Source organism: Meles meles, chromosome 10 (assembly GCF_922984935.1).
Source record: "Meles meles chromosome 10, mMelMel3.1 paternal haplotype, whole genome shotgun sequence".
Classification (NCBI taxonomy): Eukaryota; Metazoa; Chordata; class Mammalia; order Carnivora; family Mustelidae; genus Meles; species Meles meles.
The window spans coordinates 72913501-72934322 of NC_060075.1; the positions used below are offsets into that span (position 1 = coordinate 72913501).

At 38.7% G+C, this 20822-nt stretch overlaps 1 protein-coding gene across 12 annotated transcripts in view; it reads right to left on the minus strand.

Annotated features, from left to right (window-relative positions):
• Positions 1–989: 989 nt before the first annotated feature.
• The window catches only part of AKAP9 (A-kinase anchoring protein 9), a 171587-nt gene continuing 151754 nt past the window's right edge, over positions 990–20822 (minus strand). For 5 of the 12 annotated variants that reach the window (XM_046021086.1, XM_046021091.1, XM_046021084.1 and 2 more), the window contains 12 exons: positions 20252–20402; positions 18205–18873; positions 17375–17583; positions 16973–17078; positions 14111–14293; positions 12928–13128; positions 11751–11983; positions 8969–9054; positions 7628–7757; positions 5922–6061; positions 1776–1912; positions 990–1534 (listed from right to left, as the gene is read on the minus strand). In XM_046021086.1, the coding sequence (XP_045877042.1) occupies positions 1806–1912; positions 5922–6061; positions 7628–7757; positions 8969–9054; positions 11751–11983; positions 12928–13128; positions 14111–14293; positions 16973–17078; positions 17375–17583; positions 18205–18873; positions 20252–20402 (2215 nt within the window). In that variant the 3' untranslated portion in view covers positions 990–1534; positions 1776–1805. Of the gene's footprint in view, positions 1535–1775; positions 1913–5921; positions 6062–7627; positions 7758–8968; positions 9055–9517; positions 11505–11700; positions 11984–12927; positions 13129–14110; positions 14294–16972; positions 17079–17374; positions 17584–18204; positions 18874–20251; positions 20403–20822 lie in introns of those variants that run through there. The other 7 variants (XM_046021090.1, XM_046021088.1, XM_046021087.1 and 4 more) reach the window with 4 other exon arrangements.

Below are 20822 nucleotides of genomic sequence, written 5' to 3' on the forward strand. Positions count from 1 at the left end.
AGCCCGTTTGTTGGTATAAAATCACAGACTGTCCAGGGGTAAGACAAAATCCTCAGGACACAAGCATTAAACACTACTATGCTTGCTGTTTTAGTGAGATGCCGTATTTCAGGGAGGATCCTGGTTCAGCAATGCTGAGATTTACATTATCTCTATGAGAGCCTCCCAATCTGGAATTTGGCTTGGACAGCAAGAATACTGCTTAGTTCTGCTGGATTTAGCATTATGCTTAATACAATTTAAGATTCTTTCAGTTAAATGAGTTCTGCATCATCCTAGTAGGCATGGCTTTGTGAAGACACACCTTTGGACACAAGTAACACTAAACATAATTTGGCAATTATAGACTACTTGTGAAAATATCAATATAGCTTTTAAAAAACAATATAAGTAGATGTAAAGTTGACAGAAAGTTAGAAAACTTCCTTAAGGGAGAGAGAGAAAAATCCCAATAGTATCTAAGATTAGAACAACTTTCTAAATCTCAAAGTCACGTATTTGAGATAATGAGATCATCTGCACTGCCACTGACTGAATGTTTGTGTCCATCTCCCCCCCACCAAATTCTTACGTTGAAATCCAATCATCAGTTTGTTGGTATTTTTAAGTGGGGCCTTTGGGAAGTGATAAGGTCATGGGGGCAGATGTCTCATGAATGGGATTAATGTCCTTATAACTGAGACCTCAGAGAGCTCCCCTGTCCCTTCTGCCATGACAGAGCAAGAAGATGGTAGTCTGTGAAACACGAAGCCCTTCGTGATGCCCTTACTGGACATCAAATCTACTGGCACCTTGGTTTTTGACTTCCCAGCTTCCAGAAGTGTGAAAAGTTAATTTCTGTTGTTTATAAGCCGTCTAGTCTATGGTTATTTGGTTACAGCAGCCTGAATGGACTAAGACACACACCAAGCACTACAGTTGAGTTAAAAATGAAGGTTCCAAAAAAAAAAAAAAAAGGTTCCCCCCAAAAACGTTCAAATACAGTGTGGTTAAAATGGTGAAGTCATTTTTATTTCAGTACTTGACAAAATACCCCATAAAATTCAAAACTTCTACCATTATACAAAAATAGGTCTCTACAAGTGATAGTATCTGTCTTCATCACCAGTAGCAAATATATTAGGGCAGAAACATGTAATTCAGTAGCCTTATAAGAAAAGTGCAGGACACCTCAAGCTACACATTCAGCAGTATCATAATGCGTGAAAGTTTAATCTTTTCACCCATCCGATAAATACACAAGGTTTATAATTTAATCATTTAAATTAGCATTCCACAAATATACATGTAATTTCATGATTATTGTGCATGAATACATACACAATGCTAATATGTACAAATTCCAGTTTGTTCATGTGCTGGCAAGGGATCTGTATACAATTGTAAGCTGTGTTCATATTGGTCCCGCTGAATATCCACAATACAAAAGCACAAAAGAATGACTGATTTACAAAAGGCAATAATCTGTTTAAAATCACTTTGATTCATGTTTCAAAGGATTATCTTCTCATGCCAGCATGAAACTGGGTTGAACCTATGAGAGATAAAGAAGATACATTAATGATTTTAAATTAAATTTCTACCTATGCCAGACCACTAGTACAGGCACACCTTGGAGACACTGCAGGTTGGGTCCCAGACCACTGCAATCAAGTGAATACTGCAATACAGAGTCAAATAATTTTTTTTGTTTTCCCAGGTAAAAAAAAAAAAAAATTATGTTTACACTATAAAAGTGCACAGTTGCATTATATCTAAAAATACAATGTACATACCTTTAACACTTTATTATTAAAAAGTGCTAATCATCGTCTGAGCTTATAATCTTTTTGCTGGTGGGGGGTCTTGATGTTGAAGGCTGCTGAATGATCACGGTGGTGGTAGCTGAAGGACGGGGTGGCTGTGGCAATAACTTCAAATAAAATAAAAATGAAATTTGCTGCATCGACTGGCTCCACTGATTGGCTCTTCCTTTCATGCACAATTTCTCTATTGACAGCATTTACTCAGTGTAGAACTTTTAATTTTAGTGTAGAACTTTAAAAACTGGAATCAATCCTCAAACTCTGCCACTTTATCAACTAAGTTTATGTAATAGTATAAATCCTTTGTTATCACTTCAACAATCTTCACATTATCTTCACTAGGAACAGATTCCATCTCAAGAGACCACTTGTTTTTGCTCATCCATAAGTAACCCCGCAAACATTAAAAAGTTTCATTATGAGATTGTAGCAGTTCAGTTCCATCTCCAGACTCCACTTTTAGTTCTCCTGCTACTTCTACCACATCTGCAGTTACTACTTCCTCCACTGAAGTCTTCAACACCTTAAAGTCAGGCATGAGGGTTGAAATCAGTGTTTTCCAAACTCCTGTTCATGTTGATATTTTGACCTCTTCCCATGAATCATAAATGTTCTTACTGGCATCCAGAAAGGTGAATCCTTTCCAGAAGATTTTTGGTTTACGTTGCCCAGATCTGTCAGCTGAATCACTATCTGTGGTAGCTAGAACCTTACAAAATGTATTTCATAAATACTAAGACTTGAAAATGGAAATTACTCCTTGATCCATGGGCTGCAGAATGGATATTATATTAGCAGGTATGTAAATGCTAACCCCGCTGTATATTAGAGCTCTCGGGTGAGTACTGTCAATGAGCAGTAATACTTTGAAAGGCATCTTTTTTTCCTGAATAGTAGATCTTAACAATAGGTTTAAAATATTCAGTATACCACATAAATAGTTGTGGTGTTCTAGCCTGACGGAACAAAGGCAGAGCAGATTTAGCATAATTCTTAAGGGCCCCAGCATTTTTTTCAACTTAGTCACCAGCTGCCATCAGTCCCTAACAAGAGTCATCCCATCCTTTGAAGCTAAACATGGGGCCCTTCATCTCCAGCTATGAAAGCCCTAGATGGCATCTTCTTCCAAAAGGCTATTCTGTCCACATTAAACATGTTATTCAGTGTAGCCAACTTCAGCAATGATCTTGGCTAGATCTTCTGGATTACTTGGGAGCTTCTCCATCAGCACTTGTCACTTCACCATGCACTTTTATGCTATGGAGACTTCTTTCCTTAAAATGCATCAACCAAACTCTGCTAGCTTCAAACTTTTCATCTGTAGCTTCCTCACCTCTTTCAGCCTTTACAGAATCAAGGAGAGTTAGGGCCTTGCTCTGGATTAGGCTTTGGCATAAGGGAATCTTGTAGCTGGTTTGCTTTCTTACCATTTGTGTTCACTGGTGTAGCACTTTTATTTTAGCTATTTTTAAAGATTTTATTTATTTGACAGAGAGAGAGGGAGGGAGCACAAGCAGGGGGAGCAGTACAGGGAGGGGAAGAAGCAGGGAGCCTGATGTGGGACTTGATCCCAGGACCCTGGGATTATGACCCGAGTTGAAGGCAGATGCTTAATCCGACTTTGTAGCACTTTTAATTCCCTTCAAGAACTTATCTTTTGCATTTATAGTTTGGCTCTTTGGTGCTAGAGGCCTACCTTTTGGCCTATCTTGGCTTTTGACCTGCCTTCCTCACTAAACTTAATCATTTCTACCTCTTGATTTTAAGTGAGATGTGTGATTCTTCCTTTCAGTAAAGTACTAAGAAGCCATGGTACAGTTACTGACTGGCCTAATTTCAATGTTGCTGTGTCTCAGGGTATAGGGAGGCTCAAGGAGAGGAAAGGAGACAGAGGAGCCTGTTGGTGGAGCAGTCAGAACACATACATTAATCAATTAAGTTTGTTAATTAAGTATGGGAACTGTTCATGGTGCCTCACGGACAATTTTAACAGTAACATCAAAAATCACTGACCACAGGTCTAACAAAAAAGTCTGTGAGAGCTACCAAATGTGACAGAGACATGAAAGTGAGCAAATGTTGGAAAATGGCACCAAGAGACTTCTTCAAACACAGGGCTGCTGTAAACCTTCAATACGTAAAAAATGCAATAAAATTGCAATAAAGCAAAGCACAATAAAACGAGGTATGCCTGTAGTGATTTCAAATGAGATGGCTACCTATATACCAGACTAACTAGTTAATGAAGGGCAGAAGATTACTATTATCCTCCATTAAAAAAATGCTTTATTTTAATGAGCCTGGGTGACTCAGTTGGTTAGGCATGCAACTCTTGATCTCAGCTGAGGTCTTGATCTCAGGGTCATGAGTTTGAGCCCCATGTTGGGCTCTGTGCTGAGCCGCAGAGCCTATTAAAAAAAAATATGCAATAAAAAAAAAATTTTTTTTTTTTAAAAAGTCTTATTCATACTTGAATGGATTTTTCTTTCTTAGCTTTACTTATCTGAAAAGGATAGATCACATGCGCACGAGTTGAGACAGGCTCAGGGAGTGAATCTTCAAGGAGACGCCTTGCTAAGAGCAGATCCCAGTGCAGGGCTCGACCTTATGACCCATGAGATCACGACCTGAGTGAAACCAAGAGTTGGGATGCTCAACTGACCATGCCACCCTGGCACCCCTGAATGATTTTTAAAAGAGATGCTGAATATGTACTTAAAAGTCACTATGGCTTGATCTGTAGCAAGGGCAGACTAATGTTAAGATTCTCTTCAAAGTGCCCACTAGGTTGAACGTTCTATACCCTATACCTCCTGCCTCTTGAAAAATCTTTTAGTCTTTAAAATCTGAATCTTCACTGAATTCTACTTCTGAAATTAATAATTTATGTTAATTGAATTTAAATTAAAATAAATAAAAATAAAATGAAATCTGAGTCTTGTGAAATCTAGATGCTCAAAACAAAATAAAACCCAAACAATACCGAAGTCCAGCTATGATCATAACAGTTTCCTATGACTACAAGTTGCTTGGGTTAGATGATTTCTTGTATGAGGAGACAAGCTACTGAAAATAACTCGCTAGTAGCCCTATCTAGTTTGTGGGGATAGAACGAAAAAAAAGGTGGGTCTTAAAAGTAAAAACAAAATATTGATTTAAACTTAATTTAAAGCACATTAAATTAAAATTCAAACCTCTGAATCAGGAGTGAACTGAAGGGAGACAAGGAAAAGAGATTTTCCCCACGATGAACAGGGAATCCATATGTCTATTAAGTATGAATTTCTGTGTGTTTCTGAACAGAGGAAAAAAGGTCATTCTTATAAAGTCTTTTGAATGGAACAGGTTTTGTGGATCATGCAGATGAGCATGGGGTCCTAGTAAAGATAATGGCTGCATTAAATGCTTAAGATAACTTGCTTCCTTCTCTCATCTCCCCACCCCTAATTTGCATGCCTTAGCACATATTATAGTTGACCCTTGGACAATGTGGAGGTTAAGGGTGTTGAACCGTTACACAGTCGAAAATCCATGTGTAACATTATTCTCCCAAAACTCAACTACTAATAGCCTACTCCTGACTGAGAAAAGCCTTATAGGTAAGATAGAGTCAATTAACATGTATTTCTATATTATGTTATATTCTTAAAATAAAGTAAGCTAGAGGAAAAAAAATGTTTTAAGAAAATCCTAACAGAAAATACATTTATAGTACTGTTTGTATTCAGTGAAAAAAATCTGTATCTAACTGGCCCTGTGCAGTTCAAACCTGTTGTTCCGAAGTCAGCTATACTTGCGAACAGGTTCTCCAGCAGACTCTGTAACAGAGTCTCCAGCAGACTCGTTAGCCTCACAGGACTGTGTACACTGGTGCCTATTGTGCATTTCATCTAATCAATTTGAGTAGGGAATCTTTATCGTGGGAGTGAAATCTGGGGTGATAAATTATGTCTTGAGTTAAATTTCTAAGTCTAACCTGGTAACTCACAAACTAAACTCTAAGATTTGATTATCTAATGAGGAAGGTCAAGGAGTTTCAGAAAGAGAACGGAGAGCTCTGGGTCCATCCAGCACTACCGGGTTGCCAATAATAATACATGGTGAAGTTGGGAGTACCTGACTGCACAGTTCCAAGTCGTCTCTGCAGTGCCTCTAGCCGAGTGATATAATCTGTCAGGGCTCTGTCAGGGTCATAATTCTGAAGCTGAGAACATGCTAAGGAACCAGGATTTAAATCAGCTGGAGGGCCTGGGTACCTATGAGATTAAAAATATGAACATGAATCCAAATCATCCACAAAGCAAGTAACCTAACAACCTGCCTTCACCCTGCCCTCAAAAGGTAAATCTTTAACTTGAGTTATGAACATAATAACTGATAATGGGAAGAAGAGCCAGAATTCACAGTTGAACATTTCTTTACATGTCTCTACTGTTGGTCCATAGGTAGCAAATATCTGGCTTTGCAGATAAGTAGTTCTTGGTTTTGACTATGAACTTCAGTTTTCTTTTTTTTTTTTTTTTTTTTTTTTTTTTTTTTTTAAAGATTTTATTTATTTATTTGACAGAGAGAGATACAAGTAGGCAGAGAGGCAGGCAGAGAGAGTGAGAGGGAAGCAGGCTCCCTGCCGAGCAGAGAGCCCGATGCGGGACTCGATCCCAGGACCCCGAGATCATGACCTGAGCCGAAGGCAGCGGCCTAAACCACTGAGCCACCCAGGCGCCCCCCCGAACTTCAGTTTTCTTATATGCAAGGTTGAATGTAGATTAGAGATTCTGAATGTATAGAACCCAGGATCAGAGAAGGTTCCCAGTAAATAATAATTACTTATAATTATAATAATTATAGTAAGTTATTAATTATGTAACATATATGTCTAATATAAATATCATTATCAATGCCATCCCTATATTTTCCAGTGATCTTATTAAGAATCAGATACTTACTACTTTTACATTACTAGGATTAAAAACTGAAACTAGAGGGCAGAAACTGTAACTCTGCAATATTTCTAGTATATAGCCATGCTAAAAATAAACATACATAATCTGTTAGTTCTTGTCTGTTGATAACACCTGATGTGTTCTGCCACCTTTATAACCATGTTTCTTAAATCATTCTTTTCTTCACTCAGTGGCTGACATGTTTGGTCAGCTTAGTATTTTGCCTCAGTAGTCTTTCAGTCAATGAGTCTCAGTAAGTACCTGGGGACACTAAGCCAGGCTTAATCTGTATCCCCCAAATGTCTGAGCTTGTGATGTATATGGGAAAAAACTTCTAATAAACTCAAAGCAGCTACTAAGTCATTATAAAAGCATCCAGTACAGTGCTTGTTGCAGAAGTCTTCAATAAACACCGTGTATGTATACATACAGCTTGTCATGTAGGCTTTAGAGTTTTCTTTCATAATCCCCAGAGATGGTCAATTTTAGTTAATGCTTTTCCCAATGTTCAACCACAGAACATACTAAAATAACACTGGATTGGTTCAGTTTCCTTTTTTTTTTTTTTTTTTAGAAATTATTATCATCATTATTATGTTCACTTAAGCCACTCTATAGTAATCATTAGTTTTTGAAGTAGTGTTCCATGATTCATTAGTTGTATATAATACCCAGTGTTGGTTTCCTATACTCTTGGAAACCAGGTATATATCCAAAAACTGTTTTTGCTTCTCAGTCTTAGGTTATATACATCATATGCAACTAAACATACACCCAGTTATTTAGACACAAAGGAGTCAAAACCCTAATACTGTCCTCTTTTGTCTGTTAAGTATTAGCACATGTAACAACTCTTAGGCGTGTTTATCAAATTCTTACCTATTTTGAAAAGGTACCGGAGACCTAGAATAGTCCAGCTCTGATCTTGACCGATACGTAGTGTGTCTCGGTTCTCCATATAGCTCCAGGCCGCCAGAAGAATGATAAAATGGGTCAGTCTTTTCAGCACCTAAAGTAATCCAAAATGTACCATATTGTAAAAGAAAAAATATCAAGCCCTTGAAAAATTTCTACAAAACAGAGAAGGGCTCAAAAGACTACTATACTGCACTATACAATACTATCTCCTGCTTATAGTCATCTTCTTCAATTATTCTTCCTAAAAAAGAGAAAAAACAGTTTAACTATGATTTTGTTTTCCTTTGAATATAAGTATTTCTGATAATCTGGAACTACACCTCAAAGAAAATAAATTACTTAATTGGAATATTTTCTTTTTAAAAGACCTCTTCTTAGTTATAATTAGAGGTGAGGAGAGGGGTGTCTGAGTATGTGTGGTTTGGGGAAAAAGATGATGTGGATAAAAAATATAACCTCAAACTACTCTACCGACTTTTACTAGAAAAAACTTGAAATCAAGATTTGCTAACTTACAACATAGAATTCATTACGGTACAAATTTCAGCTGTTTCTGTGTAAGGATGCATATTTCAAGGCACTTTGCTTAAGGTACCAAATATATTTCCTCTTTCTCTGCTTAGTTACTGGTAGAATGTGTAAAGGTGGTTTAATATCAATACACAGCTGCATTAATATAGTTATGCTGTGTGTCTGAAACTGTATATACTCCCAGCTTCTGAGTTCATCCGTATGCATAAAATACTGAAGTTCTAATGTTTGTTTCCACTTTGAGGTGTAGAGAGAAGGAATTTTAACTGTCACCATTATATACAACCTATTTGTAAACTCAGAAACCTGAATACTGCTAAATCGCAAAACTTGAAACCATAACTACCATATGACTAATAGCAATCCTATCTGGAATCAGAGCCTTAAATGTAGTTGTAACAGGAGTGGGCTCTAGAGCCAGACTGCCAGGGTTCAATGATGGCTCTGCCACTTCCTACCAGGTAATCCGAGAAAAGAACAAATGCTTTTCATGCCTCACTTTTTCTTCTATGAAGTGAGAATAACAGTAGCCACACTTGCGTCATAGGATTGGGAGAATATAAGAGAATATGTGGACAAAGCAGGACCTAGTGTAAGTGGCCCATAAAAATCAACTCTCATTACTCTTTAAAACAGTAAGGCCCCTGGCTCTGTTGGTTACAGGGTTCTGGTCTTTGGATAACAGGTACCAGAACACATTATTTGGAAGGTATTACACATATAGTAATATTAAGAGAATCATAAACACAAGAAATCCTATTTTGACGTCACCTGGACTCAGTCCAAAGCCGTCCCTGTTAATATTGATGGAACCAGAACTTGTGACTCGTTGCCACCGTCGAACCAAAAATTTCATTCTAAAAAAGATGCCAAGAAAAAGTTTCACAGCACATCTATAATGGAAAGAGTATAAATATACATTTCCCACAAAAATAAAGTCATACATTTGAATATGAACACAGAACAAATTTCAACAGTCACGTGACTGCCTAATCTAAAATTATGCAGAAGGGGTGCCTGGGTGGCTCAGTGGGTTGAAGCCTCTGCCTTCGGCTCAGGTCGTGATCCCAGGGTCCTGGGACTGAGCCCCGCATCGGGCTCTCTGTTCGGCAGGGAACCTACTTCCTCCTCTCTCTGCCTACTTGTGATCTCTGTCTGTCAAATAAATAAATGAAATCTTTAAAAAAAAAAAAATTATGCAGGAGCGCCTGGGCGGCTCAGTTGTTAAGTGTCTGCTTTTGGCTCAGGTCATGATCCCAGGGTCCTGGGATCGAGCTCCACATCAGGCTCCCTGCTCAGCGGAAAGCCTGCTTCTCCCTCTCCCACTTTCCCTGCTTGTGTTTCCTCTCTCGCTGTCTCTCTCTGACAAATAAATAAAATCTTTAAGAAATAAAATAAAATAACACAAATGTCTCCTGGTTTGTGGCAAAATAAACTAGAGCAAAACAGACTGGCTTCCCAAGAGGCATCAAAAATCTTACCTGTTGCCAGCACCAGGTTCTGACTTTAGAGGTTTAGGACTCAAAAGAGATGAAGAACAAAAGCAAAAGAGAAAAGTGAATGGGCAAAGAAAGGGCGAGAAATAATGAAAAGAGAAAAGAATGGGGTGCCTGGGTGGCTCAGTCAGTTGAGTGTCTTTGGCTCAGGTAGTGATCACAGGGTCCTGGGATTGAGTCTTGCATCGGGCTCCTTGCTCAGCCGGGAGCCTGCTTCTCCCTCTTTCTGCCCCCTGCTCGTGCTCTTACTCCCTCTCTCTCAAATAAATAAACACAATCTTTAAAAAAAAAAAACAAGTAAGTGAAAAGAATGGAGACTACAAGGCAAATGAGATGGAAGGAGAATAAAAAGACCCTTACCCTGGCAGGAGACTGAGCTGGGAAAGCTGGAAGAGAAGTGAGGCCCTGGGATCTGGGGTGAAAAAAAATGAGGCTTTAAAAGGAAGGGGGATGGCAGTGCAGCACACCAGCTGTAGCGAGGTGCTGCCTGCCCTACCCTGGCCCAAGGAACTTTCTAAACGCCAATTGTGATTTCTTAATTCCAATCAGTTACAAAACTCAGTTTTAGGACAGTGAAAATACAACAGACGTGTAAGAGGACAAGAAAAAGAGGCAGTTAGAATGAAGTCCTTCAGTGACGACTGGCTTTTATAGAACCTTGCCAAAATCTTCCAATAAAATTAGTAACTAACTCCTGTGACCTGTCATTTAGTGTCTTCTAAGTTAGGAGCACACTGGTCTTCCCCATTAGGAAGGGAGCTGCCTTTAGGGATTTAGGCAAGCTTTATATATGTTTTTTTTCATCTCCCAGCACTTAGCCCTGTACAGAGCGTATAAGGTGGTAAAAGGAATGGATGATGAGGAAGGAGGAACTGGGACCACCCGGCAACAATGTGGAACAGTAGAGGCAAGGAGGGTCTCAGACTATTAATAAGATAAAGTGTGAACTTCCTTTACAGAGCCCACACAGGTGAGACTTGGGGGCCCTGGCCGATTGTCCTAGCTCTATCACTACGGGCTTTGCAACCTTTCCCTGCCTCGGTTTCCTCATCTGTGAGATGGTATTCTGAGCTAGGTGATTTCAGCTTCTAGTTAAAAACTTCTGTTCTATTTCTCAAAATGTATCAGATGTGACCTGACAGGAAGAATTTTAAAAACTGAAATTCTTTTGAAACTGTTCTGGTTCCGACATAAATAAAAGGGAGGGGAAGCATGGAGAAGCCTAGGGATCTGGGTATTTATCACTCAGGTGAGAGTACTGCAGAAGGCCAGGTCCTCAAGGGAGTTTGAGTCCTGGCTCCATTCCAACCACAAATCAGAATGAGTACCAGAGTTCCTAGCATGGAACTACCAGAGAAGAGTGACAAAAGCACTGGCACAGTCCAATGCCCTCAAGGCTAATTTTGGGTTTGAATGCAGAGTTAGGCCAGGGCTTTGTGTAGTTGAACTCGAAGAGTGGGTTATTTTAGCAATGAAGAAAATGAATGTGTAGCCTAAGTAATTTTTTAAAAACTTTTTTTTTCCCTTTTGTGATTCCTTTTATTTATATGTCTGAGCTAGTTCATGGGCTTATTCAGAGTTAAAATATAAAATAAAACGAACAAACAAAAAATCCAGATTGGACATGCCAGCTATGAGTTACCAGCTCCCTGCCTCTGGGAAGCACTTTTCAGAGGGTCCCCATGGTATCGCATAAAGTACCACTGGCTAAAAGGATGAAAGAAAGAAGCCCACATGTTTTAACGATGGCAAATGTCTCCTACTGTATGAATACAGAGCACAATAGGCAGAGAAAAGAAAGGATTAAAAATCTAAATCCTGGGGCGCCTGGGTGGCTCAGTGGATTAAGCTGCTGCCTTCGGCTCAGGTCGTGATCTCAGGGTCCTGGGATCGAGCCCCGCATCGGGCTCTCTACTCCGCAGGGAGCCTGCTTCCTCCTCTCTCTCTGCCTGCCTCTCTGCCTACTTGTGATCTCTGTCTGTCAAATTAAAAAAAAAAAAAAAAAATCTAAATCCTTTTAGGGTCTATTAAAATGCATTTTTGTCCCAGCACTTTACCTTGAAATTGCCATGGACACTCTGACGGCTGACCGAAACCTGGTGAAGCCCTTTGGACGGTTGGTGAGCACCTCGAGGTCTGTGAAGGCCGGTTGCCCCCCCATCCGGGCAAGCAGAGCCAGTGTGGCATCCTCACATTCCTGGAACCCACCCAGTAACAGCAGCAGGTAGTTCTTCTGATAAATGAGAGCTTTCCGGAAACTTTCTGCCCGCAGGTATTTACCATAAATTCTCTAATGTTAAAAAAAAAAAGGAAATATAAAGCCATTATTAAGAAGCCATTCAAATTGTTCTCTAGAGGAAGATAACCTAGATTTTATTTTAAAAAAGTGGTAGTAGCAGAATGGCAGACACCTTACTACTGTTTTCTACTTGGTCAGCAAAGTTGAAGGTAAAGATAATCAACCTTAAATTTTACACTTCTGTCTCTTTCTAGTCAGTGGAACGTGAATACAAACCTTATACTTAGGTTTTTGCTTTATTTTGGATTTTAGCCCCTAAAATTCATCATGTTTACTGCAAATATTTTTGTCCTTCCATTATCATTTCAGTTTTTCTTCTCTAACTGCATAGAGCTACTTTTATTATTTAGGGCCACTAATTTATTTAACCTTTTCTTCTTTATTTAATATTTCAATGTTAATGTCCTTTGTCCCTTTAAGACTCATAAACTTAGGTTCACTCCACAGTTAAAAAAATATTCCAAACATTTTTCTTTCTCTTTTGTTTTGGATTTTATGTTAACGGATTAAAAGTAGTTTTATTACAATATTCATTAGAATATTAGAATATTCTAATATTATTACAATATTCATTAGAATATTAGAATAGAGAGGCTGTTCAGAGGGCTTACCATCTTACAGAGCATGGTGATGCTCTGATATTGAAAGTAGTAGAGCTTATGTTGGCAGTGGAAAAGAGAACTTTCTGTAATCTATTAGAAATGAGATGGGGGAAACGAAATCATGAGCTCATGCTGCCACGAGGGCATGCCTTGCCACCAAGGTTCTGTGACCAGCTAGAGACCTGCATTCATGACACACACTGAATAGTGAGACGTAGAGACAGCCTAAATGCCACCTAAATTTCTTTACTCTGTTAAGGTTAGTGAGAGATGAAACAAGGCAAGAACAGAAGACCAGCTTTGGTATTTGTTTCGAAGGAAGATGGCTCTTACCTTTATAGCAGCATGCTCAGAATCAGGGCTCAGATTCTGAAGTAAAGCTTCATTTCTTAGCTCAGCTTTCAGTTTGTGCACTTCAGCTTCTGCTCTTTTCAAGGACTTTTGGAGAGTCAGCTTTTCTCTGTTCCAGACTTCTTTTTCGGAAGCAATGATGGCTTCAATGTTGTCACCACCACTGAATGAAAACCTAGAAGACTGCAGAGACCAGAGCCTACTTAATGATTTTTAGGAATAAGTCTCTGAAGAGAAATCTAAATTAAACACACTAAACGTATCCCCTGTGGGAACCTGAGCTTTCCAGTCTCAGACAGGGAGAGTTCAAAGCCAATCTCAATTGACAGTAAGGAACATAGACTAACTTTAATTATATGGTTCTTTGCTTAGTAGATTAATTTTAAAACTAAAAATCCTATGGGAGCCTAGCCCCAAGGAAAGACCTCTGAAATAAAGTCTAGAGACTTAATAAATGGACCATGTGGGTTCAAATGTAAGGCCTATGCCTGAAATAGCCCACTGCAGAAATGGGGGGGATAAAACCACTTGCCCTGCCCACAGGGATGTGGTTCGCTACAGAAGCAGTGTGGATGTGTTATCATATATTTGACTGCACAGTTGTCTCACGAGTCTTTCCTAGCTTTATATTATATTCCTATCTTTGTATTACAGAAGCTAGCAGTTTATTTTGTAGCTTTTAACTGGAAAAACTTTAAATAAACTGCTAGAGTGGTTATTAGACTGAAATACAGAATTTAATGGCATCTTCCACTTGAGTCACAAACATAATAACTGATAACTAACTGATAAGAACAGAAAGAATTCACATTTGAATATTTCTTTACATGGATCTACCAGAGGTCCATAGGTAGCAGAGTATCTGGCTTTTGTTAAGATAAGCAGTTCTTATCTGACTACAGACATCAGTTTTCTCAAGTGTAAGGCTGAATGTGGATTAAAGACTCTAAATGTACAGAACCCAGGATCTGGCCCAGAGAAGGCTCCCAATAAAGAATATCTGTTATTATTGTTATTATTACTGTCATCGCTATAACATTCTCCCATGATCTTACTAAGAATCAGATATTTAATGTTTTTATATTAGGGTTCAGAACTGAAACTAGAGAGCAGAACTTATAATTCTGCAATATTTCTCACGTGGCCATGCTAAAATTAGACGTACATAATCTCTGCCAGCTCCTGTCTGTCGATACCACCTGATCTGTTCTTCTAGCTTCATAACCATATTTCTCAAATCATTCTTTTCTTCTGTCAGTTGGCTGACATGTCCTGTCAGCTCAGCATTTTGTCTCAGCAGTCTTTCAGTCAATGAGCCACAAGTACCACCTGGGGACACTAAGCCAGGCTAGAAAGATAAAATGGTATTAAGGTCGTAGAAGTACAGATGTTTATGAACAATGCACATAAACATGTGAATGGGCACTGAGAACAACAGATTTCATGAAGAAGTGGTGCTTGATTTGAGTCTTAAATATCTAGGAAGAATTTCACAAGTAGGAAAGAAGGAAGGGAAGGGCATCTGAAGTAGAAGGAACAGCATGTATACCTTTTATAGTGTGTTGGTTTTAGGGAGCTACAAGTGTCTTAGTAAGGCAAGAGTAAAGGCTGCCTTCACTTTATAGGTAACAGACCTAAATGTAGGCAGTGAAGAGCCATAAATGGCTTCTAGACAAGAAGGTGCCATAAACAAAATTTATGTTTTAGAAAAATTCCTTTGGTAGCAGCATGCAAAGTACAGTAAATTAGGGAAGACCATCCCAGTGTTAGGTGGACACATCAGGAAGTCATTACAACAGTTCAGGTAAGAAATATTAGAAGCTTGGGGCACCTGGGTGGCTCAGTGGATTGGGCCTCTGCCTTTGGCTGGGTCATGAGCTCAGGGTCCTGGGATCAAGTCCCACATCGGGCTCCCAGCTCGGCAGGGAGCTTCCCCCTCTCTCTCTGCCTGCCTCTCTGCCTACTTGTGATCTCTCTCTGTGTCAAATAAATAAATAAAATCTTAAAAAAAAAAAAAAAAGAAAGAAATATTAGAAGCCTGAGTAAAGGCAATGACTAAGGGCACATGGGACAGATATTTAGGAGGTAAAAGCATGAGACTTAGTCACCACTAGGACACAAAAGTGAGAGTGAAGCAAAGTGGTCTATGGTGACTTGCAACTTTATAAACTGGGTGGTACCAGGACCGGAAACATGGGTTGGGGACAGGAGGAGGAAAGAAAGATGATGCTCAGTTTGGAATGTGCCTATGAGGTTCCTAAGGGATAACTATGGGGTCCATTTCCCCAAGCAAAGAGTTCCTGTAACTCATGGAAAATATAAACCTGGACCACAGGATAGAGATACAGACTAGAACCCCAGGCCTCTAGAAGATCAGGTCCATAAGGGTGAGACTTTTTTTTTTTTAAAGATTTTATTTACTTATTTGACAGACAGAGATCACAAGTAGGCAGAGAGGCAGGCAGAAAGAGAGAGGAAGGGAAGCAGACTCCTTGCTGAGCAGAGAGCCCCATGTGGGGCTCAATCCCAGGACCCTGGGACCATGACTTGAGCCAAAGGCAGAGGCTTTAACCCACTGAGCCACCCAGGTGCCCCAAGAGTGAGACTTTTATCAGATTTGTTCATTGTAGCTCAGAACCCAGGATAGTACCTGGCATAAAACAAGTGCCCGATATAAGTATCTTCTGTTCAATAAATAAGTCTACTAAGAACTCAGGCTGTGGAAATGAATGAGCTTTCACAGAGAAAAAACATGATGAGGACAGGAGGAAGTGGAATTCATGACGATGACTGATGAAAGAAAAGGAAGAAATAAGAGAATATTGTCACAAAAGGTTAAAAAAAAGAGGATTTTTAAGATGGGAGATGTCAAAAGTGTCAAATGCTATAAAGAAGTCAAGAAAGACAGACAATGAAAAGATTTATCAGATTAGTCAACTGTGAAGACACTGGTGGCATTCTATGGGTGGTTTTGAGATTGGTAAGGGTAGAAGCCAGACTATTCTTGCAAAAAATTTCCTTATCATTAACACAATAAAATGTTACTATAATTATCCAATAGTGATAATGAAAGTTAATTTCCCCTCAAATTTTCACTCTCTTCTATTATGGAAAAGCAAATTATTATCAATATTTAAAATAAGTGAAAAGATCAAGTTAAAACGCTTTAGAAAATACGGTACCAGTTTCAAATGATTCATATAGCTCCATTAAATCTTTTGTTCTTGATATCTCATAAAGAGTTTTTTAAAAAATTAAATTAAAAATACTTATAGATAAGTATAATATATTTTATATGTACATACATGCATATACACATACATATATATATACTATAAACGCCATCCATATATCTATACACACACAGACATATAGAGACAACTGATACCACATGTTTTGATGAATAATCTGTTTTCAAGTAGAGAACCACATTATAGGTGAGTACTTCATTAGAAGTGTGTGCCTGTGCTACAGAGATATATTTACAACAAAGAAAGAGATGTACTGAAAAGAAGGGCCATATGTACCCCAATGTTCACAGCAGCAATGGCCATAATCGCCAAACTGTGGAAAGAGCCAAGATGCCCTTCGACTGATGAATGGATAAAGAAGACGTGGTCCATATATAAAATGGAGTATTACACTTCCATCAGAAAGGATGAATACCCAACTTTTGTATTGACATGGACGGTAGAGAAAGCAGAGAAAGTCAATTATCATGTGTTTTCACTTACTTGTGGAGCATAAGGAATTACACAGATGATATTAGGAGAAGTAAACTGAATTGGGGTAATTCGGAGGGGTATGAATTGAATTGGGGTAAATCGGAGGGGGAGAAGAAGCATGAGAGACTGTGGACTCAGAAACAAACTGAGGGTTTTGGAAGGAAGGGGGGTTGGGGGGATGGGTGAGCCTGGGAGGGCATGTATTGCATGGTGCACTGGGTGTGGTACATAAACATAGAATCTTGGAACACTGAAGAAGGAAAATTAAATTTAAAAAAAAAGAAGAATTTTTAAAGTCTTACCTCTTCCCCTGGCTGGCCGGTTAATTTCTGTAGTTGTGAAATAATTCCATCAATATTTTCCTGAACCCACATGAAATCTTCATCATCGGCTGTTTCAAACTGTAGTCTTCAAGAAAAAGACAAAAAGTCAAAACATATCTGTCTCAATTAGTGGTGCTGACCAGCACAAACTTAACAGATTAGGTGGCACTCTGTTTCACCCATCTTCTCCCTTACATTAAAGTGCTCTCTTTCTAGGGCTTAAGGTGTTCAGATATGTTAAAAGAATACCATCTCCTAATGCGAACAAGCATTAACTTTAAAATTTCAATTCCCCACCCTTGGGTAGTTATTAGTGAGGGGTAGGTTCTATCCAGCTTCTCTAAGAATGCCATTTCCAAACATCAGGAGGAATAGTCTAACCTATTGGAGGCTTTCTGGGCCAGATGCTGCAGTTTTGAAGCCACACATTGAAGCTTTTGTCTGATGACTTCTAATTCATGATTATATCCAGCTCCTCCTTCATTCATTTCAATCAGTTTAGGATAACTTGATTCCTTTGTCTCTCCTTCTATTTTCTGTTGAAGAACCCAATTTCTAGTTCGATCACTGGTTAAACTCCATGTGGTTGGCTAGCAATTTTTGGCAGAAAAAGAAAAAAGCAGTAATTATAAATGAACAGTGAATCACATTTTTTCTCAAGGGAACACACTTATGGTTTATACTCCAAATAAGCTTCCATGAATTTCCTTTTTTAAAAAAAATCATTTGTTCATATTTATTTTTATTTTTTAAAATATTTTATTTATTTATTTGAGAAAGAGAAAGATTGAGAAAATAAGTGAGAGGAGGGGGAGAGGGAGAAGCAGACTCCCTGCAGAGAAGGGAGCCTGATGTGGACGCAATCCCAGGACCCTGGGATCATGACCTGAGCCATCTAGACGCCCTGTCTGTAACTGTTTAAATAATTTAGTCCAGGGGCACCTGGGTGGCTCAGTGGGTTAAGTCTCTGCCTTCGGCTCAGGTCATGATCTCAGCGTCCTGGGATCGAGCCCCACATCAGGCTCTCTGCTCGGCAGAGGGCCTGCTTCTTCCTCTCTCTCTGCCTGCCTCTCTGCCTACTTGTGATCTCTGTCTGTCAAATAAATAAATAAAATCTTAAAAAAAATAAATAATTTAGTTCAGTACTAAATTATATGTTCAAAGGGCTGTAGTATTCTTTTAAAAAATATTTTAAAACAGTATCAATTTACCTCATTAACATTCTGATAGAGAATTCTTCTACTTTCTCGTTTTTCTTCTCGTTCTAGTTCTTGTTTCTGGAATTCCTGCATAATTCCCTGCAGTCGCTTTCCTTCAAGGTCTAACTTGTAGACTTGTTGCCTTTTCTCCTCCAGCTGGCGCTGGAGATCTTCCACTTTGGACTGGAGCTCATGCATTTTTTTCTGTCCCTCAGTGTTGGCCTCTTGTTCTGTCTGCAACGTCTTCCTGTGAACCTGCCTATCCTTTTCCATTTGCCGTCTTGTTTGCAAAGAATCCAGTTTATATTTCTCGGTCTCATTTAACAATTCTGTTATGCGACTGTGTTTCTCCTCCAGCTGTTTCTGTAGCTCTTTAAGGAGGTCCTCAGAGGGTAGGGAGGGCCGAGGCTGCCCACTATCATCACTGCTCTGCAAGTGAGCATGCAATTCCCGCTCCCTATCCAGGGTACTACTCATTTCCCGTATTCGAACTTTCTCAGATTCAAGAAGTACTTGAAGCTCTAAGTTTCGTTCTCGTTCTTCTGATAACTGGGATTCATGTAGCACTCTCTGTGATTCTATTTTCTCCTGTGATTCATTAAGTAGTTGTTTCTGTTGCTCCAAAAGTAGATTTAGCTGAATATTCTTTTGTTTCTGACCCTCAAGGGAAAATTTCAAATCCTTGTAGAAGAAAGTTGAATTTAAGAATTTGTTAATATTATTAAAAATCCTTTATAAGTATACTACAATTATCCTTTATTAATACTAAGTTGGTAGTATTTAGTAATAGAACTGATTATCCAGGTTACTAAATTTTCAATGGTTAGAGCTTAATTATTTGGACAACCAGATGATTTTCATCAAAGAATATAAACAAAATATAGATAAGCTAAATAATACTTTCTCTCCAAACATTAATCATATCTAGTCAAGAAATATGAAGCAGAGTATATTCCGTCTCGAAATAAACTTTTTTTTAAAAGATTTATTTATTTATTTATTTGACACAGAGAGAGATCACAAGTAGGCCAAGAGGCAGGCAGAGAGAGAGAGAGGAGGAAGCAGGCTCCCTGCCAAGCAGGGAGCCCGATGCAGGACTCGATCTCAGGACCCCAAGATCATGACCCAAGCTGAAGGCAGAGGCTTAACTCATTGAGCCACCTGGCCGCCCTCGAAATAATGACCTTTAAAAATATAAATATTTCCAATATAATGTGACATGATTTCCTGAAAAGTCTCATGTTGTCCAATGTCACATATTAAAAAAATAACAGGGCTTATGGGGAAAGCAGAGTTAGGGACAAACTACTGAAAACTTACACAAATCTGTAATAATAAAAAATAGAAATCAGCACTCAAGGGGACATCCTATCCTGCCAGGCAGAGAACTCCCTATGCCTGAAGGCTACTAAGATGGACATTCAAAAAAAAAAAACAAACCCAACCCAACAAAACAAAACAAAAAGTAATAGGGCAGAAATGCCAGCTACTTTTTTTTTTTAGCATACAGCTAGTGAGCACCACATGTGAATGGAAGAAGAGCTCTGAGCCAGCGGGGCCACCATAAACATGGGTTCTGTGGGTGGAGTACAACCCGCCCTGAGCTGTGAGCTGTGCAAGGCTGGGCTGTGCCTCTTTGGAGTGAAGAGGCTTCATTTTCAATTTTTTAAAAATGTAACAGTGAGGGCTCCTGCTGGTAGAACGGTGTCACTGTTCCCCTGCCTAGGAGAAAACTAGAACCAAAACTCCTGGGAGTTAAACTGAAATGGATGCGCTATTTATCAAATTGTATATGCACTACCTCAAATTCTCTAAACATACATTGTAGCAGAACAGTCTGTATGCAACCCTCAATGTAGCAAAACAAAACTGCATCACACTATTAGCATTTCCTAGATAGATATTTAGAAAACACAATAGTATTCCATATACGGTAAACAACTTACTGTACCTCGTAGAGTCTAAGCTTGACATTTTAGAAAGAGGGAAAGTCTCAAGACTTTCTCTCTTCTGTTGTTTTGGGTTTTCCACAGACACTTAAAGACAAAGGTAACAATACCTCAAGTTCTTCTTTATCCCGCTCTTCACTGCGTCCTAGTTTGGCTTTCTCCTTCTCCAAAGCCCACTGGAGCTCTCTGGACTTTTTCTGTTCACTTGCTAATGTGTCATTAAGCAAATGTACTTCATCGGTTTTATCTTTGACTTCCAACCTAAATGAGAGACAACTGAACTTTTATAAAATCACTTTAACCAAGTTTATATTGAGAGAAAGAACTTCCACTGAGAAGTGGAGCCATATTATAAGCTCTTTAATAGGAAAATACTAGCCACATGAGGATTAAAGATTTCTGACTGTGGTTTATTTCAAATTAACTGTTTCTAGTAATACAACTTTTAACTATTATTTAGCACTGTAAACAATTTATTTTCACAAAATAACATTAATAAAATTTTTCCTCTGTCTTTTACTGAAGGGAAAGCAGTGGAAATTACCACTGTTAATGTGTCCTTGGCAAGCAGAGTATCTCACTATTTATACCAACAATTTATCCTTTTCACAAGCGTTATATTTTAAAACATTTTGTATATTTTAGGTAGATGAACCACAAATTTTATTGACATCATAAATA